Here is a 27,231-nt window from a genome sequence, read left to right as displayed (position 1 = left end):
TGAAAACAAATAGCCCCCGTGCCGCTGCTTGCTCCCGTAAGGTGGAGCACAAGCAAGAGTGCTTGAAAGGCGTGAATTAGCGTATCGCACCTTGCGGGCAATTGTTAATTAGCGCGTTCGCCCGCTGCCGGGCTCGGGTTGCTGGGAGTGCCATGTGAACAGCGCTTGTTTCTTTTAGCAAGTAACAAGCAAGCCTCCCCCATAAGTTTATTTTTCATGCAACAAACCTTACACCCACAATACCCCGGCTAATTCAGGCCTCCTAGCAGGAGCTGGTGCTGCGCAACACAGCAGCTCTTTGTGTCTGGGGCATCAGTAGCCTGGCATCGGCCGGCGCGGGCACAGAGCACCCTTGTGTGCGTGTAAGGGGGCTTCTCATTCATGTTGGCTCTTCAACTGCACGTCTGCTCTTTCGGTGGTTTCGTGTTACATTTTTCTTTACTTAAAACAGAAATATGCACCTTTCCTGCAAGGGCAATGCCTTTTTGGCTACATTTACCTTAAGTAGAAGTGCAATAGTGAAAAAATAAAACTCTGAAAGGTCCCTGTGCGAGCATTAGTGGCTCACCCAGTCCAGGTTTTAATTTTGGGGTGTGTAAGTCATTTTATCGCATTTTTTTTTCCTTTAAAGTACTTCAGTTTAACAGCAGTTTCCCTTGTGTACTGCTCCCCACTGTGCCAGACTCCAGGTTGATTTCTGTTGCCTGTTTGCTGCTCTTTTGCCCTGTGTTGTACTTTCCTTTGTGTACTTCTTCCCCTCCCCATATGCTTTCACATACATACTCTCCACATTTGTGTCTCTAACCAATGTGCTTCTCTTTGCCCTGCTCATCACTTTCCTCTCTCTCTCTCCCTCTCTCCCTTCAGCGTTGTTTCCCTTTCCCTCTCTAACGCTTCCTACACTTGTGCCCTCAATGTTGATTCGCCCCCCCCCCACCCCTGCTTTGTCTCCTTGTGTTGCTTCCTTCCACACTCGCACCACCTGTGTTGGTTCCCTTCACACGCGCCTAAAGAAGAAAGGAATGCTTTCCCGTTTATAATTTTATTTCATATACTGATCCAACCAGAATCAATAAAGAATAAGAAGCGCTAATATTTTGTAGACATGGGCATGCATGCTGATGCGTCATTGTACATTTTTTTTGTTTAGTCTTACGCCATGCTATTCAACATCGCGGACACTGTACAGAATCGCTAAAAACCATTGGCAAAGGCAATGACTCCCAAAGTTAGGATTAATTGGCTTTGCCAATGCTTGCGTTAAGCACCCTTGCCTGAAAAGAAGCCCATATACTATTTATTAGCTCATACAATAAAACTAAATTTGATCTACAAGCATATGGCCGTCACATTTAGATGGCATGAGTTCTATTTTTATTGTCACATATATTCTTTTTAAGGGTCACCAGCTTGCTATGCTACAGACTTTTGCTAATGCTTTGTTTCTTTTTTCCGATGTAACTTCTGCCACTTTATTGCAAATTTAACAGCTAAAAGTTAGCACTTAGTAGCAATCGTCTAATCCTCCTTGCTACTCTCTGACACAAGTCAAATTAATTTAGAAACGTGTCTTCCCGGATTGCTGGGGCTGGGCTTCAAACGGAAGGCAGCGCACAAGCTGTCAGCTTGCACGAGCACTGGCGTTTCTGTTTTGCCACATGCATCCAAACAACCCTACATCTTCAATGATATCTGACCCACTTCCAGTCCCTTCGCTCTTGCATTCCCATCTTGTCCACCAGTAACACCTCCTGCTGTCTCTCAGCCTCATAGTTAAGTCATTTCCTTTCTCTACTGAACTTCCTTGCCCCTCCCAACCTTCCCTCTCTCATGCCGGTTGTAACTGCACGTGGCGCTGTGCCAGTGTGACACCTCCAGCCTGCCTTGGCTTTCTTTTCAACACAACTTTCCATGCTGGAATTGTCTGAACTCACCCAGGATAATGTGATGCATGACTAACCACTTATAAGGTCCAAAAGGCGAGACCTATTGGCTATGCCAATGCTTGTTTAAATTTGTGTCTGTGCCTTCTTTTTCTGTTTGTGACATATGCTTACAAAAATATTATTTGTTTATAAATAACCAGGGCATCAGCTTGCTAAGCCCAGACCTGTCGGTTTTGCCAGTTCTTGTACTTACCGCAGGCAACAGTATGAGACACAGTCTGGCAACCCCCGAAGGGTAATTTTACAATTTATAAGTGAGTTAAAGTGTATTGTGGTCAGTTGGGCATGACCTCTCCCTTTCTTGTTAGCTGTATCTGCCAATGGGAAACGTTGGAGCCCGATGATGAGTTTTGAGTATCCCAATTCAAAGCTGTGCGAGGCTCATCGAGAGCTCCCTTCCGGCGGCCATGTTTACACTGCAGGAAGCAGGGCTGTGGCACCCTAAACATGTCACAGACGTTAGCAGTAACTGCGTAGGCAAGTAGGTATAAACACAGGCACGGGTGACAAAGCCCATTGGTACGGTTTACGCCATAGCTGGGCTTTTAACTCCTCCAAAAATAATGTGCCATATATTTGTGTGGCAGTGCTTTTGGGCAAGATTTAAAAATGCTTCACTGAAAATCGTTGTTTCGGTCAATGCAGAGATATTTGACAAGACAACAATGATTGAACTGACAAACCCATACAAAGAGCTAATTTACACACAGCTTTTTCATCCATGGTGGAAGTAACACCATGTTATGTGAGTGCCCATTAGTCTCACTCAAGCTGGTCACCTCACCGACATACAAATGCCAAAGTTAGAGAGGATTTGCAGAGAAACACTTTACCGATGTCTGAATTCGAGGTGGACCCCGTTCACATGAGAGCGCAGTAGAATTCTTACCTTTGGAAGAGGTCTCGATCCAGTAGAGCGCCGCTGCTCAACTCCTGGACAGCTTCATTCAACAGCCCCATACAGTCCCGCAGTCGAGGGTCATTGGTCCTCAGTCCTGTAGCCTCCAGCGCCTGGGAAAAGGAAAGAAACCCTCGACACATCAGAGACTGACAGTTCAGAGCAAGATTGCTATCCATTGTGGTCTCTGAGTAGAAAGATGTGACCACTTCTTTTGTTTATGACTCACATTTTGAGTGTCTTGTATGCACTAGCACAGATCTACAGCCCAAAGAGTATTTTATGGTGACAACGAATCCACTTTATCTCGCTTCAATAAAAGATCACCTACAATGGAGGGACTTTTTGCAGCCACTATACCCCAAGCCTCATAATCTATGGCGGCATGGTTTCAGAAAAAAGGCAGTCGATAAAAACATTGAAACTGAGACACGTCACGGCTAGAATATTAAAATGGCCATATTCTGGATTGCGCAGACAAACGTCACAGTAGCAGTGACGCCTAGTGGTTAACCTCATTTAATCATTTCAGGCCAGATGTGCGGCCATTTGGTTTTGCGACTCGCAAATCGTGAAAAGCTGCGAGTCGCAATTTGCGAGTCGCAATTTGCGAGTCGCAAAAGCAAATGTACAACAGTGTCAGAGACACTGTTAGCGATTCCCAATGGGGTAGCAAAAAGTGAGGCTCATGAATATTCATGAGCCACTCGCAATTTGCGACCCCTTTGGGAATGGCTGGCCCTCCAGGGATGGTGGCCTGCTGGGCTCAGCAGACCTCTATGTCTGGGACTGCTTTTAAATACAGCAGTTTTTACATTTTTTAACGGGATGCATTTGAAAAAAAATTAAACGTTTTCATTTCATTAGGTCTCACCTGAGCCAGCGAATGCACTGGCGAGACTTTAAAGAAAATGCTACCATGATCCTAGAGCTTACGGTTAAGCGTGCGGGCGCGCGCCGTAGAGCGCCATCTGGCTTTCCACCCTTACACGAGCAGCGACTTTCACTTTTGCCACCGCGTGTGCAACACTGGCATGTTTTTTTTATATTTCACAGCGCGTACTCTTTAACTTTTCTTTCAGCGCCTGTTTTAATTAGCAGCTTCCCGCGCGTGCGCACGCACCACTCGCGCGTTTTTGTTTTAGACAGGTTTGAGTATTGACTTGACTCTTATACCGAATCAGGGCCAGCTGGGTGGTAGGGTTATTTCTTTTTGTTGGTGTGCAATCTAGATCTTCAGCATGTGGATAAACCATACCATGTCAGTGGTCATTTTCCATACCCTACTAGTACAAATGTATGCTCTTCAAGTGTTGGGTATGTAAGTAGTATGTTAATTTCCAGTTAGAGATGGGACCAGTGGCTACCCTCAGTTGCCTTTTGTTGAAATTTCTGTGTGGTGATTAATGTACTGGTGATGTCCAGGGAGCCACAAAAGGGCTTCCAGCTGATATTGTGTGTCTTCTTGGTTTGTGGTCTTTTTGTGAAGCATAAAATCACTTGTTGCAAACAGCACTTTATTCATTTGAATTAAAAAAAATCCCATTTACATGCTTTTTTTTGCGGGGCTCAATAACATTTTCCATTCAATGTAGTCTGCTGTACTTTTCATGAATGACCAAATGTGGGTTGATTGCAGGAGATAAAATGATAGCTTTCAACCTCTACCCCTCTCTCTCTCCCCCTCTCTTTACCCACCTCGCTCTACCCACCTCTCTCTCCACACACCTCTCTACACACCTCTCTCTACCCACCTCTCTCTACACACCCCTCTCTACACACCCCTCTCTACACACCCCTCTCTCTCTCTACACACCTCTCCCTCTCTCTCTACATACATCTCTCTCTCTAGCTCTAAGTGGCAGCCAGAGCCTGATAACACTGCTTGTCCTTTTTTTTTTTTTAAAGCATTGGCATAGCCAATTGGTCTCGCCTTTGGGGCCTTATAAGTGTTTAACCATGCAATAGTTGATGTTGTTGCACTAAGGATATTGTGCTGCATAACTAAATACTTATAAGGTCCCAAAAGTGAGAACTATTGGCTATGCCAATGCTTGTTTTTTAAGGGCAGGCAGTGGTCCCTGGGACTACTGCCTGCCCTTAAAAAATATTTTCCCATGCATTCACAAAGGAGAAGGAGTCCCCTGACCCCTTCCTGTTTGTGAATGCTTTACTACCTACTTGAAGTAGGTGGTAAATTGCAACTGTTTTGCGACCTTAAATGCGGTCGCAAAACAGTCATACATAGGGCTCAGACTCGCTATTAGGAAGGGATGCCCTCGAAACGCCCCTTCCTAATAGCGAGTCGCAAATCCTAATTAGCGAGTCGTAAATAAATTGTGACTCGCTAATTAGGGTTTGTACATGGCCCTTAGGTATTTTTGCAGGAGCAAATGGGTTGCATCTGGCCCTTCATTCTGACATTTAATGATTCATGGAAGGGGAGGGACTTACATCAGTGCAGCAGCGACACTCAGAATGTGGTTATACTTTTTAATATTGGCTAAGGTCGTTGAGGGAACCCACAGCCCAGTTATGTGATGTCACGGATTTAGTTGAGCTCCCGAAGAAAGAAGAAAGGGGTGCAGCAGTGACACCTGTGGCCACTCAGAGAATGACACTGGTCGAATGAAACTGCCTATGGGTGAAACACGTTACACTAGGTGACATACTGTGGTAGAGGGACCCCACCGGAAGGGGGCAGTGTGGAAATATAGGGGAAAGGCCGACGTTATTTCAGTGGCAAACCAGCAATGGGGATGGTGGTATGCTGATGCATGGCAGAAGGCAAGAATAATCGTGCACCAATGGAAAGAGCTCGGGGTATCAAGACCATGAATATATGGGAGAGGATCCTGTCCCTCACTGAAGATATGGGGTACCATCACCCTGAGGAACGCTGACTGCAACACTAATAATACATGTGTGGGGTGTGCATGGGGTTGATTCTGGTATTCATTATTAAGGTACAGAGATCCAGCCGTGGTGTTAGGGAGTCAAGACTAGGGTATAAAAATAAGAAACAGAGTGGAGACAAGGTAGTCTTGCTTGCATTTATTTAATCTCTGAATGCTTCTGTGGGCAGCATTGCTGAAGAAAGTTATTAAAATATGTGACTATTGCACCACCCACGATTGGACAGGGCCAAGAGACAGTCTTGGCACCCAAATGAAAAGTTGATTATGTACACAAATTGTGATTTGATATTTTTCCCACACTCTGTTTGGGCAGCACTTTGGTATGCACTTTTGGGGAAACGTATAGGAAGTGGTTCATAACACACAAGCCATTTATAAAAAAAAAAAAGACCACCTTGGCCACAAGAATAGCACATGGCGGCCTATAAACAACCTAGGTAGCCTTTTGGGACAGCCCTTGCGGCTCTGCCATCTTGTCAGGTCAGTCCTAGTCTATCTCTGTATCCCATACTTGGTGGAATGGAACAGGTCTATCGAGACGCAGAGACTAGAAGGCTATATCTCACCCGTGTGAACTTATAGATAGGAATGTGCTCCTGGCCTTCACCGATTGTGTAGAAGAGGAGGTCTCCCAGGCGCTCCAACATGCTGCTCCCTCTCACGTCTCCCCTGATAAAAAAATTAAAAAATTAAAAACAATTAACATTCTCAAAACACCATCAGAACTACTAGCGGAGTGCGGGCGAGTCTTGGTGGTGTTGGTAGTAGCAGTGTAGAGAGATGTGAATGTATTATTCTCATTCCCTTGTCCTTCCTGTCCACACTCCTTGTACTCCCCGTCGCAAAACCCTTTCTCAAGGTTTCTTCACTCTCTTGCTTTCTTCTTTAGCCACCCTCTGCTCATTCTCTTTCCGCCTCTAGCCCTCTTTACTTTCCAATGGCTGGCCTATATAGTTTCAGTGTGGGCTTCCCTTTATAAATAAATAACAATGTATTGACTCGTTTGAGCAGCACTTAGATGAGCTACACACTGAACAGCCACCAAGGCCTGCCAGCCGCACATCCACAATGCAATCTAACACAACGGGTCGTAACCTTGAGACTTCGGTTGACCCTCAATGAATAAGCAGATTCGCTGATTTGAACATCAAAACAATACAGAACAGCACAGAAACAAAAATACTTCAATCAAATACACACATTTTGATATTTTAATTCAGTAACAAAAAGTATACAAAAATTGAAAGTTTAATTTTAATTGGACGTTGGACCTTTTGAAAATTTGATTTTATTTCTAAAAGGCAAATAAATATGCTAGACTCCAGCATATCACTTTGTCTTTTCTTGCTCCTCACGCACTCTCTCTTTTTGTTGTGCACAGCAGTGCTTGAATTGTGCCAATCAAATCGTTTATACTAGATTTGCTTTGGCATACATGGGCTACTCACACAAATAAAGCTAAGGATACCTACTTAATTTTTAGCCTCCAGGTCAAATGTCTGGACTTTTATAGAGCATTCTAAAATTTTCATTTCAATGTATATATACCTTATTAATCTTTTTAAATGATTTAATTTCTAAAGAGTTGCAGACCCCTGAGTAGGTGTCATGGAACCTCAGAGGATCACAAACTCCAGGTTAAGAACCACTGTTCAAACCCAAAATGACTTTGCAGTATGATCATAGAGGCCTCTTTGAGTGACTGTGAATGTATTTCATCTTAGTGTCAAGTCACTTGTTTGTTTTTTGGTTGGTTGTAAGACACAGAAGTGAAGGAAGAAGTTCCTCCTGGCTCTAAGTAACAACAGTGAAGAATTTTTTTTCCTCCAGATGTCACAGTCTTGAAGGAAGTTGTTTTCTGCTGATGTTATGTCACCATAGTGCAGGGTAATGGCAGTAATGAAAATCATATTTTGCTAGCGCTGTCACAGGAGCAGAAGGAGCTTGGACCTGGCACAAACAGTCCTAATTGCCAAATTAAAGCAAACAGGTTCTCTCTCCCTTCTCTTTTCTAAACATAGATCAGATATAGGGTAATTTATCAAGGACTCTAATTCAGAAGCATAGAAGGTGTCAGCATGATCAGACCTCAGTAGAAGTCTTGGAAAAAGAAAATAAGTGTTTAGCAAAAAGCTTCACGCTTGCAAGAATAGGGCACGCAGAGAGGCCAGTACCTCTTGAAGTCTAAAGGGAATCTCTCCTGACTCTAAATGTGTGAACACCTATTTAAAAGTAACTGGAGATTCAGAAACATCCTTATCTCCTTTCACACCACCAGGAGCCAATCAAGGCACTACTCGAGTGCATCTGCAACCTCACTTCAGTTTCCCAATGTATCAAACTGAGACTGCGGTTCTCATCCTTGAAAACCTTGCCATCCTGGTACATGATGAACAGAAGGCCTCTTTCAACAATTGTTTCTCCATCATCACTGCCAAGTTTTCCCTAAAGATCTTTCTCTTAACAGTGTAATACAGACAACAAACCTTTCTCTAACTAACAAAATCATGATAATAAACCTGCAAAGAAAAGAGAAAACATGCTGGCAAAGCAAAATGCATTTCAACCGAGACCGGTAGACAGGCTAACTTAACTAAGCATATAATGTTCACTTTGAATACATGATTATACATATGCACGTGTAACTTTGGGAATAAATGTAAAATGTGAGTAAAAGAATGTTTACATATGCAAATATAACATGAAGTGTAAGTGTAAAACGTGGATAAGGAATGCATGCCTTCGTATTTAACCCTTTCGCTGCTGATGACGAGCTCAGCTCGTCATCACCCACGGGTGTCGTGTGCTGATGACGAGCTGAGCTCGTCATGAAGAGTGGGAATCAGAGCAATTCAGCACAGCGCAAAAATCCCCGCAGCAGCCATGTGGTTAAACTGAACAAGTAGTGCACACATATTTAACTCTCTAGTCTCTACTGTGGATACATTTCATTAATATGTATACAAAATGCACACACTTTAATAAACTTAAGGCACACAGTAAATATAATGTTGAATGCACGTATATAATTGCATTCTGTGACATATAGGGGTGGACTCTAAATTGTGCTGCTCCAAGGGCAATACACACTTTTATGTTGCAGAGTCACCTGATGCTAAACTCCACTAAAACAAAGATCTTTACTCACTGAGCATAGCAGAATTATAATCTCACCATCTTCTGGCTTTAGGAACTCGGATCTGCCTCAAACACCTTTACATAAGGGAGGAATCTAGGGGTGATCATGGACTCCAACCTTTCTCCCTTCAACCATAGGAAATCAAAGAGACCAGAAATCCATTCTTCACAATGCGATTTTAACCAGGATCATCTCCTTAGGTTGTATGACAGAAGCACGCATGGCTGAACCATGTATGCCTCTACAATGCGGTCCCAACAACTAATGCATCTTAACCAAGCATTCCTTCATCACGAATGCCTTTACCATGCATGCCTTTACCACCCAATTTTGTTGTAAAGGCATGATTGGTAACAAGATATGCCTGGTAAAGATCATCACTATTCCGACCCGCCCTCCTCGTCCTAAGCCCTAAAATCCTATCCCCCTACCTTGCCCCCCGCCCTGAGCACTAAAACCGACCCCACCCTGCCCTTAAAACTACCCCTCCCCCACCCTGAGGCCTAAAACCCTGCCCCCTACCTGCAACTACCCCAACCCCAGCTCCTCTGCCCAGAGCCCTAAACTTACCCTGTGTTACCCTTAAAACTACCCCTAACCCTTCCCCTTCCCTGAGGCCCAAAACCCTGCCCCACTTTTAAGAAAATGACCCAACCCTCCTCTCCTTAGCCCTAAAACGAAACCCACCACTAAAAACTACCCACAAGCCAGCACCCTACCATGAGCCCTAAAACACTGCCCGCTTTTAAAAAGACTGCCCCAACACCCTGCTCTGAACCCTAAAACTGGCCCACCCCTAAAAACTGCCCTCCCCCCCAAACCCGGTTCCAGTCTTAAAACTACCCCGACCCTCCCCCCGTCCTGAGACCTAAAGCCCAGTCCCGTTTCAAAAAACTACCCTGACCCGCCTGCCCTGAACCCTAAAACTGACCCCACCTCCTAAAAGCTACCCCTCCCCAAACCCGACTCCAGCCCAATTTACCTGTCTGTATCCGGAGCTTTCTGTTTCAATGCTTTCTCTTACTCTCTCCGCCCATCCGGACAAAAGATTTCTATCTGCCTTAACCACGCTAATGCGTGGTTAAGGCAAGAGTTGTTACACTTGTTAGAAAACGGCACGCGTGGCTGAGCCCACGTGGTAAAAGCTGTGTCCCTCTTTCCTAGCCTTGTGCTCCCCCACAGAGCTCTAGAATTGCCCTTCGTTGACTATGAATGGATCAAGACTGCTGAAGCGTGAATAGAACAAGACCTGAGCAGATGCCGCCACACCACCCCTGCCTTCTAATTCTGGCCCTGGTGTCCGCTGTCTAAAAGAATCTCTTTCAACTCGCAACATGACCCACCGGGCAGTCAACAGATTGGACCCATCTTCATCCTACCAAAAGTCAACCTCTGCAGTCGAAGGAGGCCTCTCAAATCCTGAATGCCACCACTCCGGATAATCCCTGCTCATAAAAACACTCAAACTGGCAGGCGACCCTTCGATGTATAGATTTAAAGATCTAAAACAGACTTAATTCCAATTTGACTAAGCTCAAAAGAACCACTGGTCAATATATGCAAGTTGTGATCCTGTCTCTCCCACTCCTTCCGCTGCACTCCCTTATAAGACTCTGCGGCAATATGACCCCCCCCCACCCCACATGCTTATGCAAAGAAATTCTCGAATCAGCATGTTTAACCCACATATCCAAAATTAAAGTACTTCACACAGCATGCACCTTTTAGACTTAACTAAAATCAACACTCTTTCAACCAGCCACTTCGAAAGGTGCCAAGAAACCTCAAAGAAATCAGAAGCACTCTACAACGTCAACAGAGTTACAAAGCTCTACATAAAATACATAAACTATGTAGTTCCTAACTAATCCACCCAGAAAGCACTTTGGAGCCCACAAAGGGTAAAAGAATGCTATACATTCCACTACAATATTATAGGACACAATTTGTACATGTTGGTCCAACCCTATAATGGTGAACCCTATAATGGTGAAGGTGAGTACAAATATTTTGGAGAACAATTTTCATAGAGTGGTAAACAATAGTTTGGGTTGAATCTAAATTATTCATCACTTGCATTTTTCCTACCTGATGGCATTCCCCTGGTAAAAGGGGGCAGGGTGTGGTGCTATTGAAATGTCAGGGCGGTTCATTTCTGAAGGGATTTGTAGGGATTCTTCAGATAAAGTCCGACCAAAGAGCACTCTCTGTGTCACAAATATGTGCAAACAGTTTAGTGAGTTGATCCAGACAGTAGGTTGCACCGGCATTAATGTTGTCCTAAGTACACAATTGTGTCACTAAGTGTTCCTTCCCATGAACACCATCTGTTGTAAAACAAACAAATAGCCTCAGTGCTTAGTAGATAAGGTCAATTCCAAAACTAAAATAGCTTCCAGGTGGGAGTGAGGCTTCTGGACTGAAAGATTCACTGTAGCGAAGGCAATAGGGGCAGTTTACCGAACACGGGTAAGTAATAAACAGCAGCAGTGGCATAGCCAGGGTCGGATTAGTAATTGGTAACACGAGCACTCGGTAAATAGCCGAAGGGCCGGTAGCCGAGTTCCAGCTGTGGGCTGCTTTTTTGGGCATCCTGTGGGCTTTTGGTGCTGTAAGGATGCCGCCAGCGGCCCAGTGGGTGCCTGAGTGGCATTTCTAGAGGCGGCTGGGCAGAGGTATCGCTCCCTTTCTCTCGCTGTGCCGGCCCATTAATGTATGCTAATTGAGCAGGGCAGGGGGGCCTGAGCAGAAGTGGTCTCACTTGCATTCATGTGTGGCTCAGCAGTGCGAACTAATCTGTGCATTTTCTTTTATCTAAGTGAAGTTAATAAAACATGCCCCACCCCCTTTTTTCCATAAAACTTCTCTGAAGCAGTGTTTTGTGGAAAGACAATACGCAACTGCGGGTCACTTTTTTTTTGGTGTGCCCGGGCCGATTTTTGATCCCAATCCAACCCTGGGCATAGCTAGCCCTATTGCAACCAAGAGCGGCCCCTAACTTTACCGCCCAGTGCAGGTAAGAGTGGGGGGTTGGGGGGTGGAAGCCGACAACCGACTTGTTCCCTTGTTGAGGGGCGGGGTTTGGGTGACAGCAGACGGATTACTTCTTCGCGGGGGGATGGTGGTGTTTGACTTTCTCACCTCCGCCGCTCCCAAAAGAGTGCTGCCCGGGCAGACCGCCGCACACCCACCCTGGCTACGCCACTGAACAGCAGTCAATGGAGTCTGGATTCTAGTCCTTTTCGACAGGCTCTGAACAGGCCACTGGCTAAACTGGGCAGTTCTCTGATCAGTCTCTGTCTATTCCTGCTGTTCCTGGCCATAAGGACTACTGTGCTGCTCATTGGTTACAAGATACTAGTATTTGTATCTGCACTCTCTGGAATAGACATACATTCGGGGTTTACTTATTTATGTTCTTATTTATTTGAATTTGTAAACTGCTTTCATCTACAGCACTGGCAAATAATGAACTCCAACAAAATGATGATATTTAGACAATGATATTCCGGTACCGCAACCCAACAGGCAAAAAGGGCAATAGCGGGAAGCAAAGCATCTAAGGTTTTTCTTGCAATAAAGGAATAAAGGTATCTGATTTAAAGGAAGACAGAAAAACACAAATGATAAAGATCAACCAAGATAATAAGATGAATCAAGACAAGAGAGTAGACGGAGTGTGTTGGAATAGCAGGAAAATGATCCGATGGAGAAGCCGTACAATTTGCCATGATTCAGAAATCGGTGAAGGCTGAATCAGAATGGGAAGATGGTGCTGGTTCACAGATTCATTATCCAAGTCACAGTCAGTCTAACTCCTGCAAGCTACAGATGAAACAGGAGTAGAAAAGTGTATATGCACAGCTAATATAAAGTTTAGAATTTACATAAGTAGAGAAGGCATCCGAAGGGTTGATAGAAGAAAGATCAGATTCAGGACGCAAGGAGCTAAAAGATGAGAAGAGATGATGAGTGTGAGTTGAGAAGTTATTGATGAGGGAAATAAAATACTCTTATTTGGCGACTTTTTTAACCGGATGGTAAGTCCCCGCTGATACTATCCTGACCGATCTGTCTTGGCAATTTGCCTGTTCCTAAGCAGCAGATCAAGAGTCTTGGCATATGGCTTGATAGCTCTCTTTGCTTCAGCCATCAAGCTACCAAGCTCTCAGCCACCTGTTTTGGCCTGATGAGGATGCTACGGAAAATATTGCCTTTACTTCCTTTTCAGGCGTGCAGGATAATGGTGCAAGCCCTTATCCTCTCGCAACTAGATTATGGGAACGCCCTATATCTGGGCACCCACTTGGCTACAATCAAAAAACTCCAAGTAATCCAGAATTGCGCAGCCCGCCTACTCCTCCAGATCCCTCGGAGGCAGTCTGCGCATTCTGCACTGAATACACTTCACTGGCTCCCCGTCCAATCCAGAATACGTTTCAAGGCAATTTGTCTGTCCCATGGAGCTATCTGGAAAATTGGTCCCGCCGTCATCCATCCTATGGTGGTTCCCTACTCACCCTCCAGGAGTCTTCGCTCCAGCAACGCTTTCCTTGCTACTACCAGAAAAGTACGCAGATCCAGATGGGGTGGTCGCTCCTTCTCACTGAATGCTTCCAGTCTTTGGAACTCTCTTCCCCTTACTCTTCGTAGGGAACCCAATCTGCAAATTTTCCGTAAGCTGCTTAAAACTCATCTCTTTTGCGCTACATAACAATCCTACGGTACATCTGCCTGTCTGCTCACAAGCGCCCCGAGGCCTCAGGGTAGTTACTCGCTATAGAAACTTTATTTCATTCATTATTTCATTCATTCACAGGAGATTGAAGAAAAGCCTTAACGGAGGATAGAGTTTGGGGCTTAAGCCAATGATGTTCTGCTTTATGAAGAAGCATGTCAATGCATCAAAAAAGAAAGAGAGGTAATCAGCCATAGTCGATGTGGCTCATATGTGGGATTGTGTGGAAAAGCCGTATGAAGAACATAGATTGTATAAAGGACCATAGGTGAGGAGGTGTCAGTAGCAGCAGCAACAATATAAATAAGGATGTTAGAAACAAAGGCTCAAACGATGGTCGAAAGAGATGCCCGGCACAAGCCGCTCAGATAATGGACTATATTAACCCCTTCGATGCTTGTGACAGAACCATTCCGTCATCAGTCACGGTTGAGCTGTGCTGGTGACGGAATGGTTCCGTCACGACCACACACAGTTAAGGAATGTCCAGCACACTGAGGAAATCGGGGCCGCACGCAAGGTGGTAAAGGAACGATGGAGTAGTGGTGTGACATCGGAGCTCATCAAGAATGAAGCGGGAAATGATCTGTGGGTGGGACACATAGTTTACAAAGAATACATTGGAAAAACATCAGAAGAAATGGATATAGATCCACGGACATCTTAGCGTGCATATAAGCTGGTGGTAATAGCCCTAACTCATAAGAAGGCATAATTGAGAGAAGAAAAGATCAATAATGAATGTGAAAGTTGCCAAGAAACATGAATTGTAGAGAAAAACACAGCAGAAAAAATAAAGTTAAAATCGCACAGACTCTGCAGCCCTGCATCTATTGGGTGAGGGGCCAATCTTAGTACTGATTTATTCAAATATGGGATCCGGTGTGGGTATTGGGAAGGGGTGCAATTGCTTGTATATTTGCTTTTGAAAAACAATAACATTTGGTTATAAAAAAAAACTGTCAAAGTTGTGTTAAAGGACAGACTAGGAATATAGGAGGGCAAGAGGTTGGGAAAAGCAAGAACAAGGTTGACAGAAGTTAACAAAAAGATGCTCAAAAGAGCTCAAACAACTGGAAAAGAAATAGACCAAGAACTATCGATCATGTCTGGTTGAAAAATAATATTTCCGCCACCTCCACCTCATTGACTTCCAGGGGTTTGAAAGAAAAATTGTTTAGTAGGAAGAAAGATAAAAGGTGAAATCCATATCTCAGTGATACATGCAAATGAAACATTGTAAAATTATAAACTTCTTCACAAGTGATCTAACATTCTGAAGACCAAATGAAAACATCTGTAGAAATGGACAGATAAACTAGGATGTACAAAATAGCTTTAAGTAACAGAAAGAAAAATGAATCTACTGTGATGAATATAATAATTCAATTAAAGTAAGCAAAAATAATGCAAAAATATAGCACTTTCATGATGCAGGGCTCAATGTACATAGGAGTCAATAAACACATTGCCATACAAATAAAACGAGCAGAGCAAAACAGGTACAAATGGGTTGTGTTCTTGTCTCTTTGCCTAAGTGAGGGTGGGGATGCCAAGGAACTGGCACCCACAGATGAGCAGGCTTAAAGTGAAAACATGAGTAGAGGGTGCACTGCCCTATGGAGGACTGGTGTGGCAATCTCAGCACAGGCGTGCTGCTGCAAATTTAGCAATATTTGCTAAATTCTCCATAAAAAATGATGGACTGATCTTGCATTTACAAATTAAATGTGTTAAATGTGTTAAAAAACTATATGCCTGTAACACAGAAATGAAGCAAGGGTTTTTTACTTGACATAACCGAAGATGCCATGAATTAATTAGAAAATATATTAATACCGAAAGGCTTGTTTTTCACATTAAAAGACCGTTGTGCAAGATGTATTTCATTTCTTTGCTGCAGACGTTGCAATTTCAGAACCTACTGTTTATTTGTAAGTGAGTAGACACTAGTTTGTATGAGACGTCTTATAGTAAGGTTCTCATCGCTAGATGCAGACGAAATGCAGGATGATTCATGGGAATACGTTTTTGGAAAACAAAAAAAGGATGTGCCGCAACGTTAAAGGACATGGTTAAAAGACGATTTTACTCTGGTGAGAAGCTGGGGAGTAAACCTGTTCCCAGGTGCATACTGGTTTCTTTTTGTTCAACCTGAAGAAGAAAGAATAATGTTGCAACATAGAAAATGGGCGTGTTCTTAGACTAGTTAGAGCAATAGGTGTGTTTCTTATCCCAGACTCTCTGAGAGGAGACTCTCTACTAAGTTTTCTTAGACCTCTCTTCATAAAAAGTCTTCGCGTTTTTCTTGGTCGGCTGTTATTTGATCTGAGAATACATTCCAGCTTATTATGTTAAAGTTTCTTATGCTTGATTCGTTGGTCAGACCCCTTCATGGGTTTCTGAAATGACATCTTCTTTCCTTCTTGCATTTAATTTTGATTAATTTAGAATAATGGAACACACTTGTTTCATTATTATTGTATTGATTGCATTATTGATTAATATATTGATTTACCTTACTATCTAATGTTGATTAATTGATTATAATAACCGTTGAGGATGAGACTTGGAATATATAATACTTTAATAAATATGACAAACTAAAAGATCTAAAATAAAAACCCTTTACTCACACTAAATCTCTTTATTGGCTGAATTAGAAGAAATGTTAATGATAACGTTTTCACATTGACTGCTGCTCTTTGTATCTCTGTCGACATTAAAGATCCATTGACCAGTACGCGGGGTTTATGATTTATGAGTAAGTGAGAGTGAAACCCCATGCTCCAGCAGGCATGTTTTAAACAAAAAAACAATGGTTCCTGTGGACACTTAATGGTTAATATTACAATATGTATGTCAGCCCAATCGCATTTAAATGGGGGAACAAAATAAATCAGTGAAAGAAGAGACTTGTAACACAGAGTGTGTGGAGAAATAAGTTATTTTATATATGAAAATTCACAATTATTATAGATTTTGAGTGTCGAGTGACCCAAGTGAAAGAAGTGAAACCTATGAGTATTAATTGTGACTTTTGTGACATACCAACAAGGTTTCAATGATGTTGTAGAAACGACCATTCAATAGATACACAGTATAAATAAATAAATGTTAACAGTCTCTTAGTGCAATAATAGTAGGGACTGGGAATTGGTTCGCTTCAACTTGTCGACGACGTTTCGACCCTGCTAACAATATGGGGTCTCATCAGGACCTATCAATGTAGATACACCTGATATTTTTTCTGCTCCCCCATTTAAATGAGATTGTGCTGATAATCATATTGTAATATTAACCATTAAGTGTTCACAGGAACCATAGTTTTTTTGTTTAAATTATGAGTACCCTGGTTCCATGTGAGTAGGGTGTCCGCTGTGTTTTCTTACACGCCCGAAGGCATGTTGTCACCCAGTGCCAACATGTGTTGCCACTACGTTGGGATGCCCGGAAGAAGGTGATGACAGGTGTCGGGAGGTTACGGGCAGGCTCATAGAGCTAAGCAGGGAATACAGCAAGGGAAGAATGCAAAGTGGAGGAGCTGAGAAGGGTTCAGGACAAGATGATAAGCAGATCACGTGGTTTGGAACTCAGAAACCATTTGACACAAAGCATTAATGCTCAATAAAGATGCCTGCCCTGTCTGAGGTACAAGGGTGATTTAGAGTTTGTCAAGCGGGAGCCACATCATAAGCCGGCAGACTGGTTTGCCATCTGTGAAGTTTCCTCATTTACAGGTAGGCAAAGTTCACAGTATCTACCTACAGAGTGTGCAATCTTTGACCTTGCAGCCTCTTGCCACTGGGCAACCAGGAAACAGTGATGGTCACTCCACCCTATTTAAAGCAAGGCCACATCAAAAGATTTCCCTGCCTGAAGGCACTGAGCATAGTGTTGTGTTGCTCGTCAGTCCTCGGCTGCTTCGTGCTGCTATTTAGACTGGTCGCGTGATAGAATGTGTAGGGTAGCGCATGAGTTGTAGCGCCTGAGTGGTGGGGAGAGCAAGAGGAGTGGTGAGCACCTAAGGTTGGCGAGAGCAACGGCGGCAGAAGGGTGTCCATAGATTTATGAACAAAGACTCCAACTTTACCAGGACCGTTGTCCACTTTCCTTATGGTCGCTCCCACAATGCAAAGCATGGCTGCTCCAAGCATGGCAATCCAACAGTGGCCCCCATGCAACTTGGAGAAAAGTCGACTGAGTGATTGTTTAACACAAACAAACTCATACTCATGGAGTTTTTTTGTTTAACCCGTTCAGCGCGGCACAAATTTTCGCGCTGTGCTGAACGTTCTTAAAAACGGGTGTGGTCATGACGGAACGGTTCCGTCATGAGCACAGCCCAACCGGCGTTCATGACAGAACCGCTCCGTCATGAGCACCGAAGGGAATAAAAGAAATAGAAACGCCAAGTGAGGCTACATGGTAGGCGTAGGCATCCCCACTATGCAGGCAGAGATCTAGAACTATGGTGGGCCATCTTTGGCCAGTGGAGCAGAGGCCCAGACTATTTACATAGTAGGTGAACAAGAGCATGCAAAAAGAATTGTTAACGCCATCAATCATTTTAAAATGACTGGGAATATAAACTTAGAAGTTATCTATGTCCTTTATAATACATGGGATTCTGCAACCTATGCATAAAACATGTCTAATTTCTCTGTAATAGACGACTTGTAACACCCAGTTACCGATAATAAAATAAAAGAAGTTAAAACTACACTGTAATAACTTATTACAGTTGAGGTCTGACGTCACAATGCCTGCTACCATAGCCAACAGCTGAGGGCAAAGGCAGGTCAGGCCACGGAGCATAATTAAATCAGGTGTTTGATGAAAAACAAAATGTTGCTTTTCTTTTTTCTGCTCGGTTTTTCTAATATACAGTGACAAGCAGACTATTTATGGCAACATGTTTATTTGTATCACTCTTTGGGTAATTGTGGAAAACCTGGAATCTTTCTGCATTTTTCTACACATTCTGCGCTACTTCACCCTTTTTTTTTTAGGAAAAACAAAAGACTGACTTTTAATAAACTGATTCCAATATCTTTTTGCAACAAATATCTAACAGCTTTTTGATGTTTATTAAGTTTGCAATAGAAGTTCTTTTTTATTCTTCATATTAGCAAACATGCGCTCTCTTTCTTATGAGAGTTAAGGACAAAGAATTTAAGTGGTTTGTGGAAAAGGCGATAGTGTGACCATAAATTAATACAGGTTAAAAGGTGTGTCCCCCTGATCTATAATTAGCAGACACTGTCCACCTGTTCTTTTCAAGCATGACATCACTGGGAGTAACCACCCATGACCCAGGGTGGGGTTCCACTCCTGTCTAGCAGAGATATGTGTTCTGCAGTCCAATGTTTTGTATACTGTAAGGCTTCCGGTCTCTGCTCGCTGTAAATTTAAGCTTGGTTGCATTATCTTTAAATCCCTCACTGGTCAAGGTCCCTTCTTCATTTCCTCTTTGCTCCACCCTTATGTCCCTTCTCGCACCCTTCGGTCATCCCAACTGGCTTTACTTTCTGTCCCTAGATTCAAGCGGAAAAAACACGGTGGCCTTAGGTTCTCTTTCCTAGCTCCGTCTTTTTGGAATTCCCTTCCTCTCCCTCTTAGGTTATCCTCCCCCTACCCCACGTTCAGATCGTCCCTCAAAACGCACCTGTTCACTATAGCTTACCACTAGTTGTTCTTCCTTAGTCTGGTTTTTCCTTTTGTCTCACTTCCTTGCTCCCTCTGTACAGCGCCAAGAAACCTAATGGTGTTAGCGCGCTCAATAAATTGATTTAACATAACATAACATAACATAACATTAAGATGGCACTGACTGAACAGGCATTGGCAAAGCCAATAGGTCGCGGCAATGTGAGATCTATTGGATTTGTCAATGTTAATGTGTTTCAGCATTGCATGGCCAGATGAGATGGTAAGTGTTTCCCAGGCAAATGCAGCACCAAAGCCCCTGCAGCTGAGATTTTGTTACTCCTTTGTGAAATCACAGCCATAAACACTGGCGTTGTTGGTACCACCCCATAAGGCACTTCCCCTGTGAGTGCAGGTGGGGGAGACAATGTGCATGCATCTCGAATGGAGGTGGATGGTGGGTGGCACTGCAGTGAAGATCAAATGCAGGACTGCAATAGAGAAGGGCGTAAAGGTGCAAACCGTCAAAAAGAAGAAATTACAAAGGTAGAAAACTGCCATAAAGAAGAGTCGAAGGAATAGCAATGAGAATGCCACAGAGCGCACCAGCTAGACGACAAGTGACGTATAGATCAGAGTACGAGGCAAGAGTGAGACTGCACTAGAGAGGTTGGTTTGTGGACAGAGCGTTCTGAGCCAATCTCAACATGGCAGGGTGTGGGGATGCAGTAGGCGGGCAGGAGACTGGAGAAGCAATCAAACCAACCTAGTGTTGACGAGAGGCATAGTGATATCGCAGCGCTGTCTAATAGTGGGGCATGCAAGGGTGAGGGTGCACCCCATTCCAGTGGGGGGTGTGAGGACAGCGTGCCTGCTGTACTTCGTAGTGATGAAAAGTGGTAGAAAAAGAAGAATCTGCACCTGTCTTCAAAGAAAAAGCACCGCTGGAACCCCTACTTTAAGCTCTCGTGGGAGGAGAATCAACAGCTGGAGGAACGTGAGAGCCAACAGGCTGCTGGCTTCCACACTGAGATGTTCGCTAATTTTAGAATAAGCAGCGAAGTGGGTGGGGTTTGGGGCACAGAACAGGCGCCCTGTGAAAACAGCCTCTGACACTTGCTGTCGGTCTTTGAACACTCAGCAATGTGATGAGATAACAACAAGTTTGCCAGCCCTGTTTACAACGATTTACAAAAGGGGGTGGTGATGAACAGAGTGTCTGAATTGAGCAGACCACTCTTACCCAGTCCAAAGATCAGGGCTTGATCCATCACCGTTATTTATCTCACTGCCCCATCCCAGCTCAGAACCTGGCTATATGCAAATCAGTCTGTCCCTGGCCCAGTGCATCATGGGAACAGGGCAGACTAAACTATCAAGCCAATTCTTTACCAGAAAGGAGACAAGCTACCGGGGACCGGTTTCTGGCATTTCAGCCTCTTCGGCCCGGCTTGCTTGAATCCTGATGGAGCAGTGAGAAAGGGACTCATGTCTGAGTATACCCTGCCACACCTATAGTGGCCAAAATCGATTTACAAAAGGGGGTGGTGATGAACAGAGTGTCTGAATTGAGCAGACCACTCTTACCCAGTCCAAAGATCAGGCCTTGATCCATCACCGTTATTTATCTCACTGCCCCATCCCAGCTCAGAACCTGGCTATATGCAAATCAGTCTGTCCCTGGCCCAGTGCATCATGGGAACAGGGCAGACTAAACTACCAAGCCAATTCTTTACCAGAAAGGAGACAAGCTACCGGGGACCGGTTTCTGGCATTTCAGCCTCTTCGGCCCGGCTTGCTTGAATCCTGATGGAGCAGTGAGAAAGGGACTCATGTCTGAGTATACCCTGCCACACCTATAGTGGCCAAAATCGATTTACAAAAGGGGGTGGTGATGAACAGAGTGTCTGAATTGAGCAGACCACTCTTACCCAGTCCAAAGATCAGGGCTTGATCCATCACCGTTATTTATCTCACTGCCCCATCCCAGCTCAGAACCTGGCTATATGCAAATCAGTCTGTCCCTGGCCCAGTGCATCATGGGAACAGGGCAGACTAAACTACCAAGCCAATTCTTTACCAGAAAGGAGACAAGCTACCGGGGACCGGTTTCTGGCATTTCAGCCTCTTCGGCCCGGCTTGCTTGAATCCTGATGGAGCAGTGAGAAAGGGACTCGTGTCTGAGTATACCCTGCCACACCTATAGTGGCCAAAATCGATTTACAAAAGGGGGTGGTGATGAACAGAGTGTCTGAATTGAGCAGACCACTCTTACCCAGTCCAAAGATCAGGGCTTGATCCATCACCGTTATTTATCTCACTGCCCCATCCCAGCTCAGAACCTGGCTATATGCAAATCAGTCTGTCCCTGGCCCAGTGCATCATGGGAACAGGGCAGACTAAACTACCAAGCCAATTCTTTACCAGAAAGGAGACAAGCTACCTGGGACCGGTTTCTGGCATTTCAGCCTCTTCGGCCCAGCTTGCTTGAATCCTGATGGAGCAGTGAGAAAGGGACTCATGTCTGAGTATACCCTGCCACACCTATAGTGGCCAAAATCGATTTACAAAAGGGGGTGGTGATGAACAGAGTGTCTGAATTGAGCAGACCACTCTTACCCAGTCCAAAGATCAGGGCTTGATCCATCACCGTTATTTATCTCACTGCCCCATCCCAGCTCAGAACCTGGCTATATGCAAATCAGTCTGTCCCTGGCCCAGTGCATCATGGGAACAGGGCAGACTAAACTACCAAGCCAATTCTTTACCAGAAAGGAGACAAGCTACCGGGGACCGGTTTCTGGCATTTCAGCCTCTTCGGCCCGGCTTGCTTGAATCCTGATGGAGCAGTGAGAAAGGGACTCATGTCTGAGTATACCCTGCCACACCTATAGTGGCCAAAATCGATTTACAAAAGGGGGTGGTGATGAACAGAGTGTCTGAATTGAGCAGACCACTCTTACCCAGTCCAAAGATCAGGGCTTGATCCATCACCGTTATTTATCTCACTGCCCCATCCCAGCTCAGAACCTGGCTATATGCAAATCAGTCTGTCCCTGGCCCAGTGCATCATGGGAACAGGGCAGACTAAACTACCAAGCCAATTCTTTACCAGAAAGGAGACAAGCTACCGGGGACCGGTTTCTGGCATTTCAGCCTCTTCGGCCCGGCTTGCTTGAATCCTGATGGAGCAGTGAGAAAGGGACTCATGTCTGAGTATACCCTGCCACACCTATAGTGGCCAAAATCGATTTACAAAAGGGGGTGGTGATGAACAGAGTGTCTGAATTGAGCAGACCACTCTTACCCAGTCCAAAGATCAGGGCTTGATCCATCACCGTTATTTATCTCACTGCCCCATCCCAGCTCAGAACCTGGCTATATGCAAATCAGTCTGTCCCTGGCCCAGTGCATCATGGGAACAGGGCAGACTAAACTACCAAGCCAATTCTTTACCAGAAAGGGGACAAGCTACCGGGGACCGGTTTCTGGCATTTCAGCCTCTTCGGCCCGGCTTGCTTGAATCCTGATGGAGCAGTGAGAAAGGGACTCATGTCTGAGTATACCCTGCCACACCTATAGTGGCCAAAATCGATTTACAAAAGGGGGTGGTGATGAACAGAGTGTCTGAATTGAGCAGACCACTCTTACCCAGTCCAAAGATCAGGGCTTGATCCATCACCGTTATTTATCTCACTGCCCCATCCCAGCTCAGAACCTGGCTATATGCAAATCAGTCTGTCCCTGGCCCAGTGCATCATGGGAACAGGGCAGACTAAACTACCAAGCCAATTCTTTACCAGAAAGGGGACAAGCTACCGGGGACCGGTTTCTGGCATTTCAGCCTCTTCGGCCCGGCTTGCTTGAATCCTGATGGAGCAGTGAGAAAGGGACTCATGTCTGAGTATACCCTGCCACACCTATAGTGGCCAAAATCGATTTACAAAAGGGGGTGGTGATGAACAGAGTGTCTGAATTGAGCAGACCACTCTTACCCAGTCCAAAGATCAGGGCTTGATCCATCACCGTTATTTATCTCACTGCCCCATCCCAGCTCAGAACCTGGCTATATGCAAATCAGTCTGTCCCTGGCCCAGTGCATCATGGGAACAGGGCAGACTAAACTACCAAGCCAATTCTTTACCAGAAAGGAGACAAGCTACCGGGGACCGGTTTCTGGCATTTCAGCCTCTTCGGCCCGGCTTGCTTGAATCCTGATGGAGCAGTGAGAAAGGGACTCATGTCTGAGTATACCCTGCCACACCTATAGTGGCCAAAATCGATTTACAAAAGGGGGTGGTGATGAACAGAGTGTCTGAATTGAGCAGACCACTCTTACCCAGTCCAAAGATCAGGGCTTGATCCATCACCGTTATTTATCTCACTGCCCCATCCCAGCTCAGAACCTGGCTATATGCAAATCAGTCTGTCCCTGGCCCAGTGCATCATGGGAACAGGGCAGACTAAACTACCAAGCCAATTCTTTACCAGAAAGGAGACAAGCTACCGGGGACCGGTTTCTGGCATTTCAGCCTCTTCGGCCCGGCTTGCTTGAATCCTGATGGAGCAGTGAGAAAGGGACTCATGTCTGAGTATACCCTGCCACACCTATAGTGGCCAAAATCGATTTACAAAAGGGGGTGGTGATGAACAGAGTGTCTGAATTGAGCAGACCACTCTTACCCAGTCCAAAGATCAGGGCTTGATCCATCACCGTTATTTATCTCACTGCCCCATCCCAGCTCAGAACCTGGCTATATGCAAATCAGTCTGTCCCTGGCCCAGTGCATCATGGGAACAGGGCAGACTAAACTACCAAGCCAATTCTTTACCAGAAAGGAGACAAGCTACCGGGGACCGGTTTCTGGCATTTCAGCCTCTTCGGCCCGGCTTGCTTGAATCCTGATGGAGCAGTGAGAAAGGGACTCATGTCTGAGTATACCCTGCCACACCTATAGTGGCCAAAATCGATTTACAAAAGGGGGTGGTGATGAACAGAGTGTCTGAATTGAGCAGACCACTCTTACCCAGTCCAAAGATCAGGGCTTGATCCATCACCGTTATTTATCTCACTGCCCCATCCCAGCTCAGAACCTGGCTATATGCAAATCAGTCTGTCCCTGGCCCAGTGCATCATGGGAACAGGGCAGACTAAACTACCAAGCCAATTCTTTACCAGAAAGGAGACAAGCTACCGGGGACCGGTTTCTGGCATTTCAGCCTCTTCGGCCCGGCTTGCTTGAATCCTGATGGAGCAGTGAGAAAGGGACTCATGTCTGAGTATACCCTGCCACACCTATAGTGGCCAAAATCGATTTACAAAAGGGGGTGGTGATGAACAGAGTGTCTGAATTGAGCAGACCACTCTTACCCAGTCCAAAGATCAGGGCTTGATCCATCACCGTTATTTATCTCACTGCCCCATCCCAGCTCAGAACCTGGCTATATGCAAATCAGTCTGTCCCTGGCCCAGTGCATCATGGGAACAGGGCAGACTAAACTACCAAGCCAATTCTTTACCAGAAAGGAGACAAGCTACCGGGGACCGGTTTCTGGCATTTCAGCCTCTTCGGCCCGGCTTGCTTGAATCCTGATGGAGCAGTGAGAAAGGGACTCATGTCTGAGTATACCCTGCCACACCTATAGTGGCCAAAATCGATTTACAAAAGGGGGTGGTGATGAACAGAGTGTCTGAATTGAGCAGACCACTCTTACCCAGTCCAAAGATCAGGGCTTGATCCATCACCGTTATTTATCTCACTGCCCCATCCCAGCTCAGAACCTGGCTATATGCAAATCAGTCTGTCCCTGGCCCAGTGCATCATGGGAACAGGGCAGACTAAACTACCAAGCCAATTCTTTACCAGAAAGGAGACAAGCTACCGGGGACCGGTTTCTGGCATTTCAGCCTCTTCGGCCCGGCTTGCTTGAATCCTGATGGAGCAGTGAGAAAGGGACTCATGTCTGAGTATACCCTGCCACACCTATAGTGGCCAAAATCGATTTACAAAAGGGGGTGGTGATGAACAGAGTGTCTGAATTGAGCAGACCACTCTTACCCAGTCCAAAGATCAGGGCTTGATCCATCACCGTTATTTATCTCACTGCCCCATCCCAGCTCAGAACCTGGCTATATGCAAATCAGTCTGTCCCTGGCCCAGTGCATCATGGGAACAGGGCAGACTAAACTACCAAGCCAATTCTTTACCAGAAAGGAGACAAGCTACCGGGGACCGGTTTCTGGCATTTCAGCCTCTTCGGCCCGGCTTGCTTGAATCCTGATGGAGCAGTGAGAAAGGGACTCATGTCTGAGTATACCCTGCCACACCTATAGTGGCCAAAATCGATTTACAAAAGGGGGTGGTGATGAACAGAGTGTCTGAATTGAGCAGACCACTCTTACCCAGTCCAAAGATCAGGGCTTGATCCATCACCGTTATTTATCTCACTGCCCCATCCCAGCTCAGAACCTGGCTATATGCAAATCAGTCTGTCCCTGGCCCAGTGCATCATGGGAACAGGGCAGACTAAACTACCAAGCCAATTCTTTACCAGAAAGGAGACAAGCTACCGGGGACCGGTTTCTGGCATTTCAGCCTCTTCGGCCCGGCTTGCTTGAATCCTGATGGAGCAGTGAGAAAGGGACTCATGTCTGAGTATACCCTGCCACACCTATAGTGGCCAAAATCGATTTACAAAAGGGGGTGGTGATGAACAGAGTGTCTGAATTGAGCAGACCACTCTTACCCAGTCCAAAGATCAGGGCTTGATCCATCACCGTTATTTATCTCACTGCCCCATCCCAGCTCAGAACCTGGCTATATGCAAATCAGTCTGTCCCTGGCCCAGTGCATCATGGGAACAGGGCAGACTAAACTACCAAGCCAATTCTTTACCAGAAAGGAGACAAGCTACCGGGGACCGGTTTCTGGCATTTCAGCCTCTTCGGCCCGGCTTGCTTGAATCCTGATGGAGCAGTGAGAAAGGGACTCATGTCTGAGTATACCCTGCCACACCTATAGTGGCCAAAATCGATTTACAAAAGGGGGTGGTGATGAACAGAGTGTCTGAATTGAGCAGACCACTCTTACCCAGTCCAAAGATCAGGGCTTGATCCATCACCGTTATTTATCTCACTGCCCCATCCCAGCTCAGAACCTGGCTATATGCAAATCAGTCTGTCCCTGGCCCAGTGCATCATGGGAACAGGGCAGACTAAACTACCAAGCCAATTCTTTACCAGAAAGGAGACAAGCTACCGGGGACCGGTTTCTGGCATTTCAGCCTCTTCGGCCCGGCTTGCTTGAATCCTGATGGAGCAGTGAGAAAGGGACTCATGTCTGAGTATACCCTGCCACACCTTTAGTGGCCAAAATCGATTTTTGCTCATTGCACCATCAGGATTCAAGCAAACCGGGCCGAAGACGGCTGTAATGCCAGAAACCGGTCCCCGGGAGCTTGTTTCCTTCCCAGTGTAAGAATTGGCTTTTGTAGTTTGGTTTGCCCTGTTCCCATCATGCACTGGGTCAGGAACAGACTAATTTGCATACAGCCAGGTTCTGAAACTGGGATGGTGCAGTGAGCTAAAAAACGGTGTTGGATCTAGCCCTGATCTCTTGACTGGGTGAGAGCTTTCTGCTTAATTCAGAGACTCTGTCCCTCACCACCCCTTGTTGTAAATATTTTTGTCCACCCTAAGCGTGGAAGGGTATTCTCAGATGTGAGACCCTTGCTCATTGCACCATCAGGATTCAAGCAAACCGGGCCGAAGACGGCTGTAATGCCAGAAACCGGTCCCCGGGAGCTTGTTTCCTTCCCAGTGTAAGAATTGGCTTTTGTAGTTTGGTCTGCCCTGTTCCCATCATGCACTGGGACAGGAACAGACTAATTTGCATACAGCCAGGTTCTGAAACTGGGATGGTGCAGTGAGCTAAAAAACGGTG

At 45.3% G+C, this 27,231-nt stretch overlaps 1 protein-coding gene across 2 annotated transcripts in view; it reads right to left on the bottom strand.

The window, feature by feature from the left end:
* GLS2 (glutaminase 2) overlaps positions 1-27,231 on the bottom strand; it is a 252,782-nt gene that overhangs the window by 205,043 nt on the left and 20,508 nt on the right. For both annotated transcript variants that reach the window (XM_086959521.1, XM_086959530.1), the window contains exons 2-3: positions 6,329-6,431; positions 2,836-2,957 (exon numbers count right to left, since the gene is read on the bottom strand). In XM_086959521.1, coding sequence (XP_086815647.1) covers positions 2,836-2,957; positions 6,329-6,431 — 225 coding nt within the window. The remainder of the gene's footprint in view (positions 1-2,835; positions 2,958-6,328; positions 6,432-27,231) is intronic.

The sequence above is a fragment of the Lissotriton vulgaris genome, chromosome 1_1 (assembly GCF_964263255.1).
Source record: "Lissotriton vulgaris chromosome 1_1, aLisVul1.2, whole genome shotgun sequence".
NCBI classification, from domain to species: Eukaryota; Metazoa; Chordata; class Amphibia; order Caudata; family Salamandridae; genus Lissotriton; species Lissotriton vulgaris.
The sequence above is the reverse complement of the archived record's forward strand: the minus strand, read 5'-3'. Positions and strand labels throughout refer to the sequence as shown.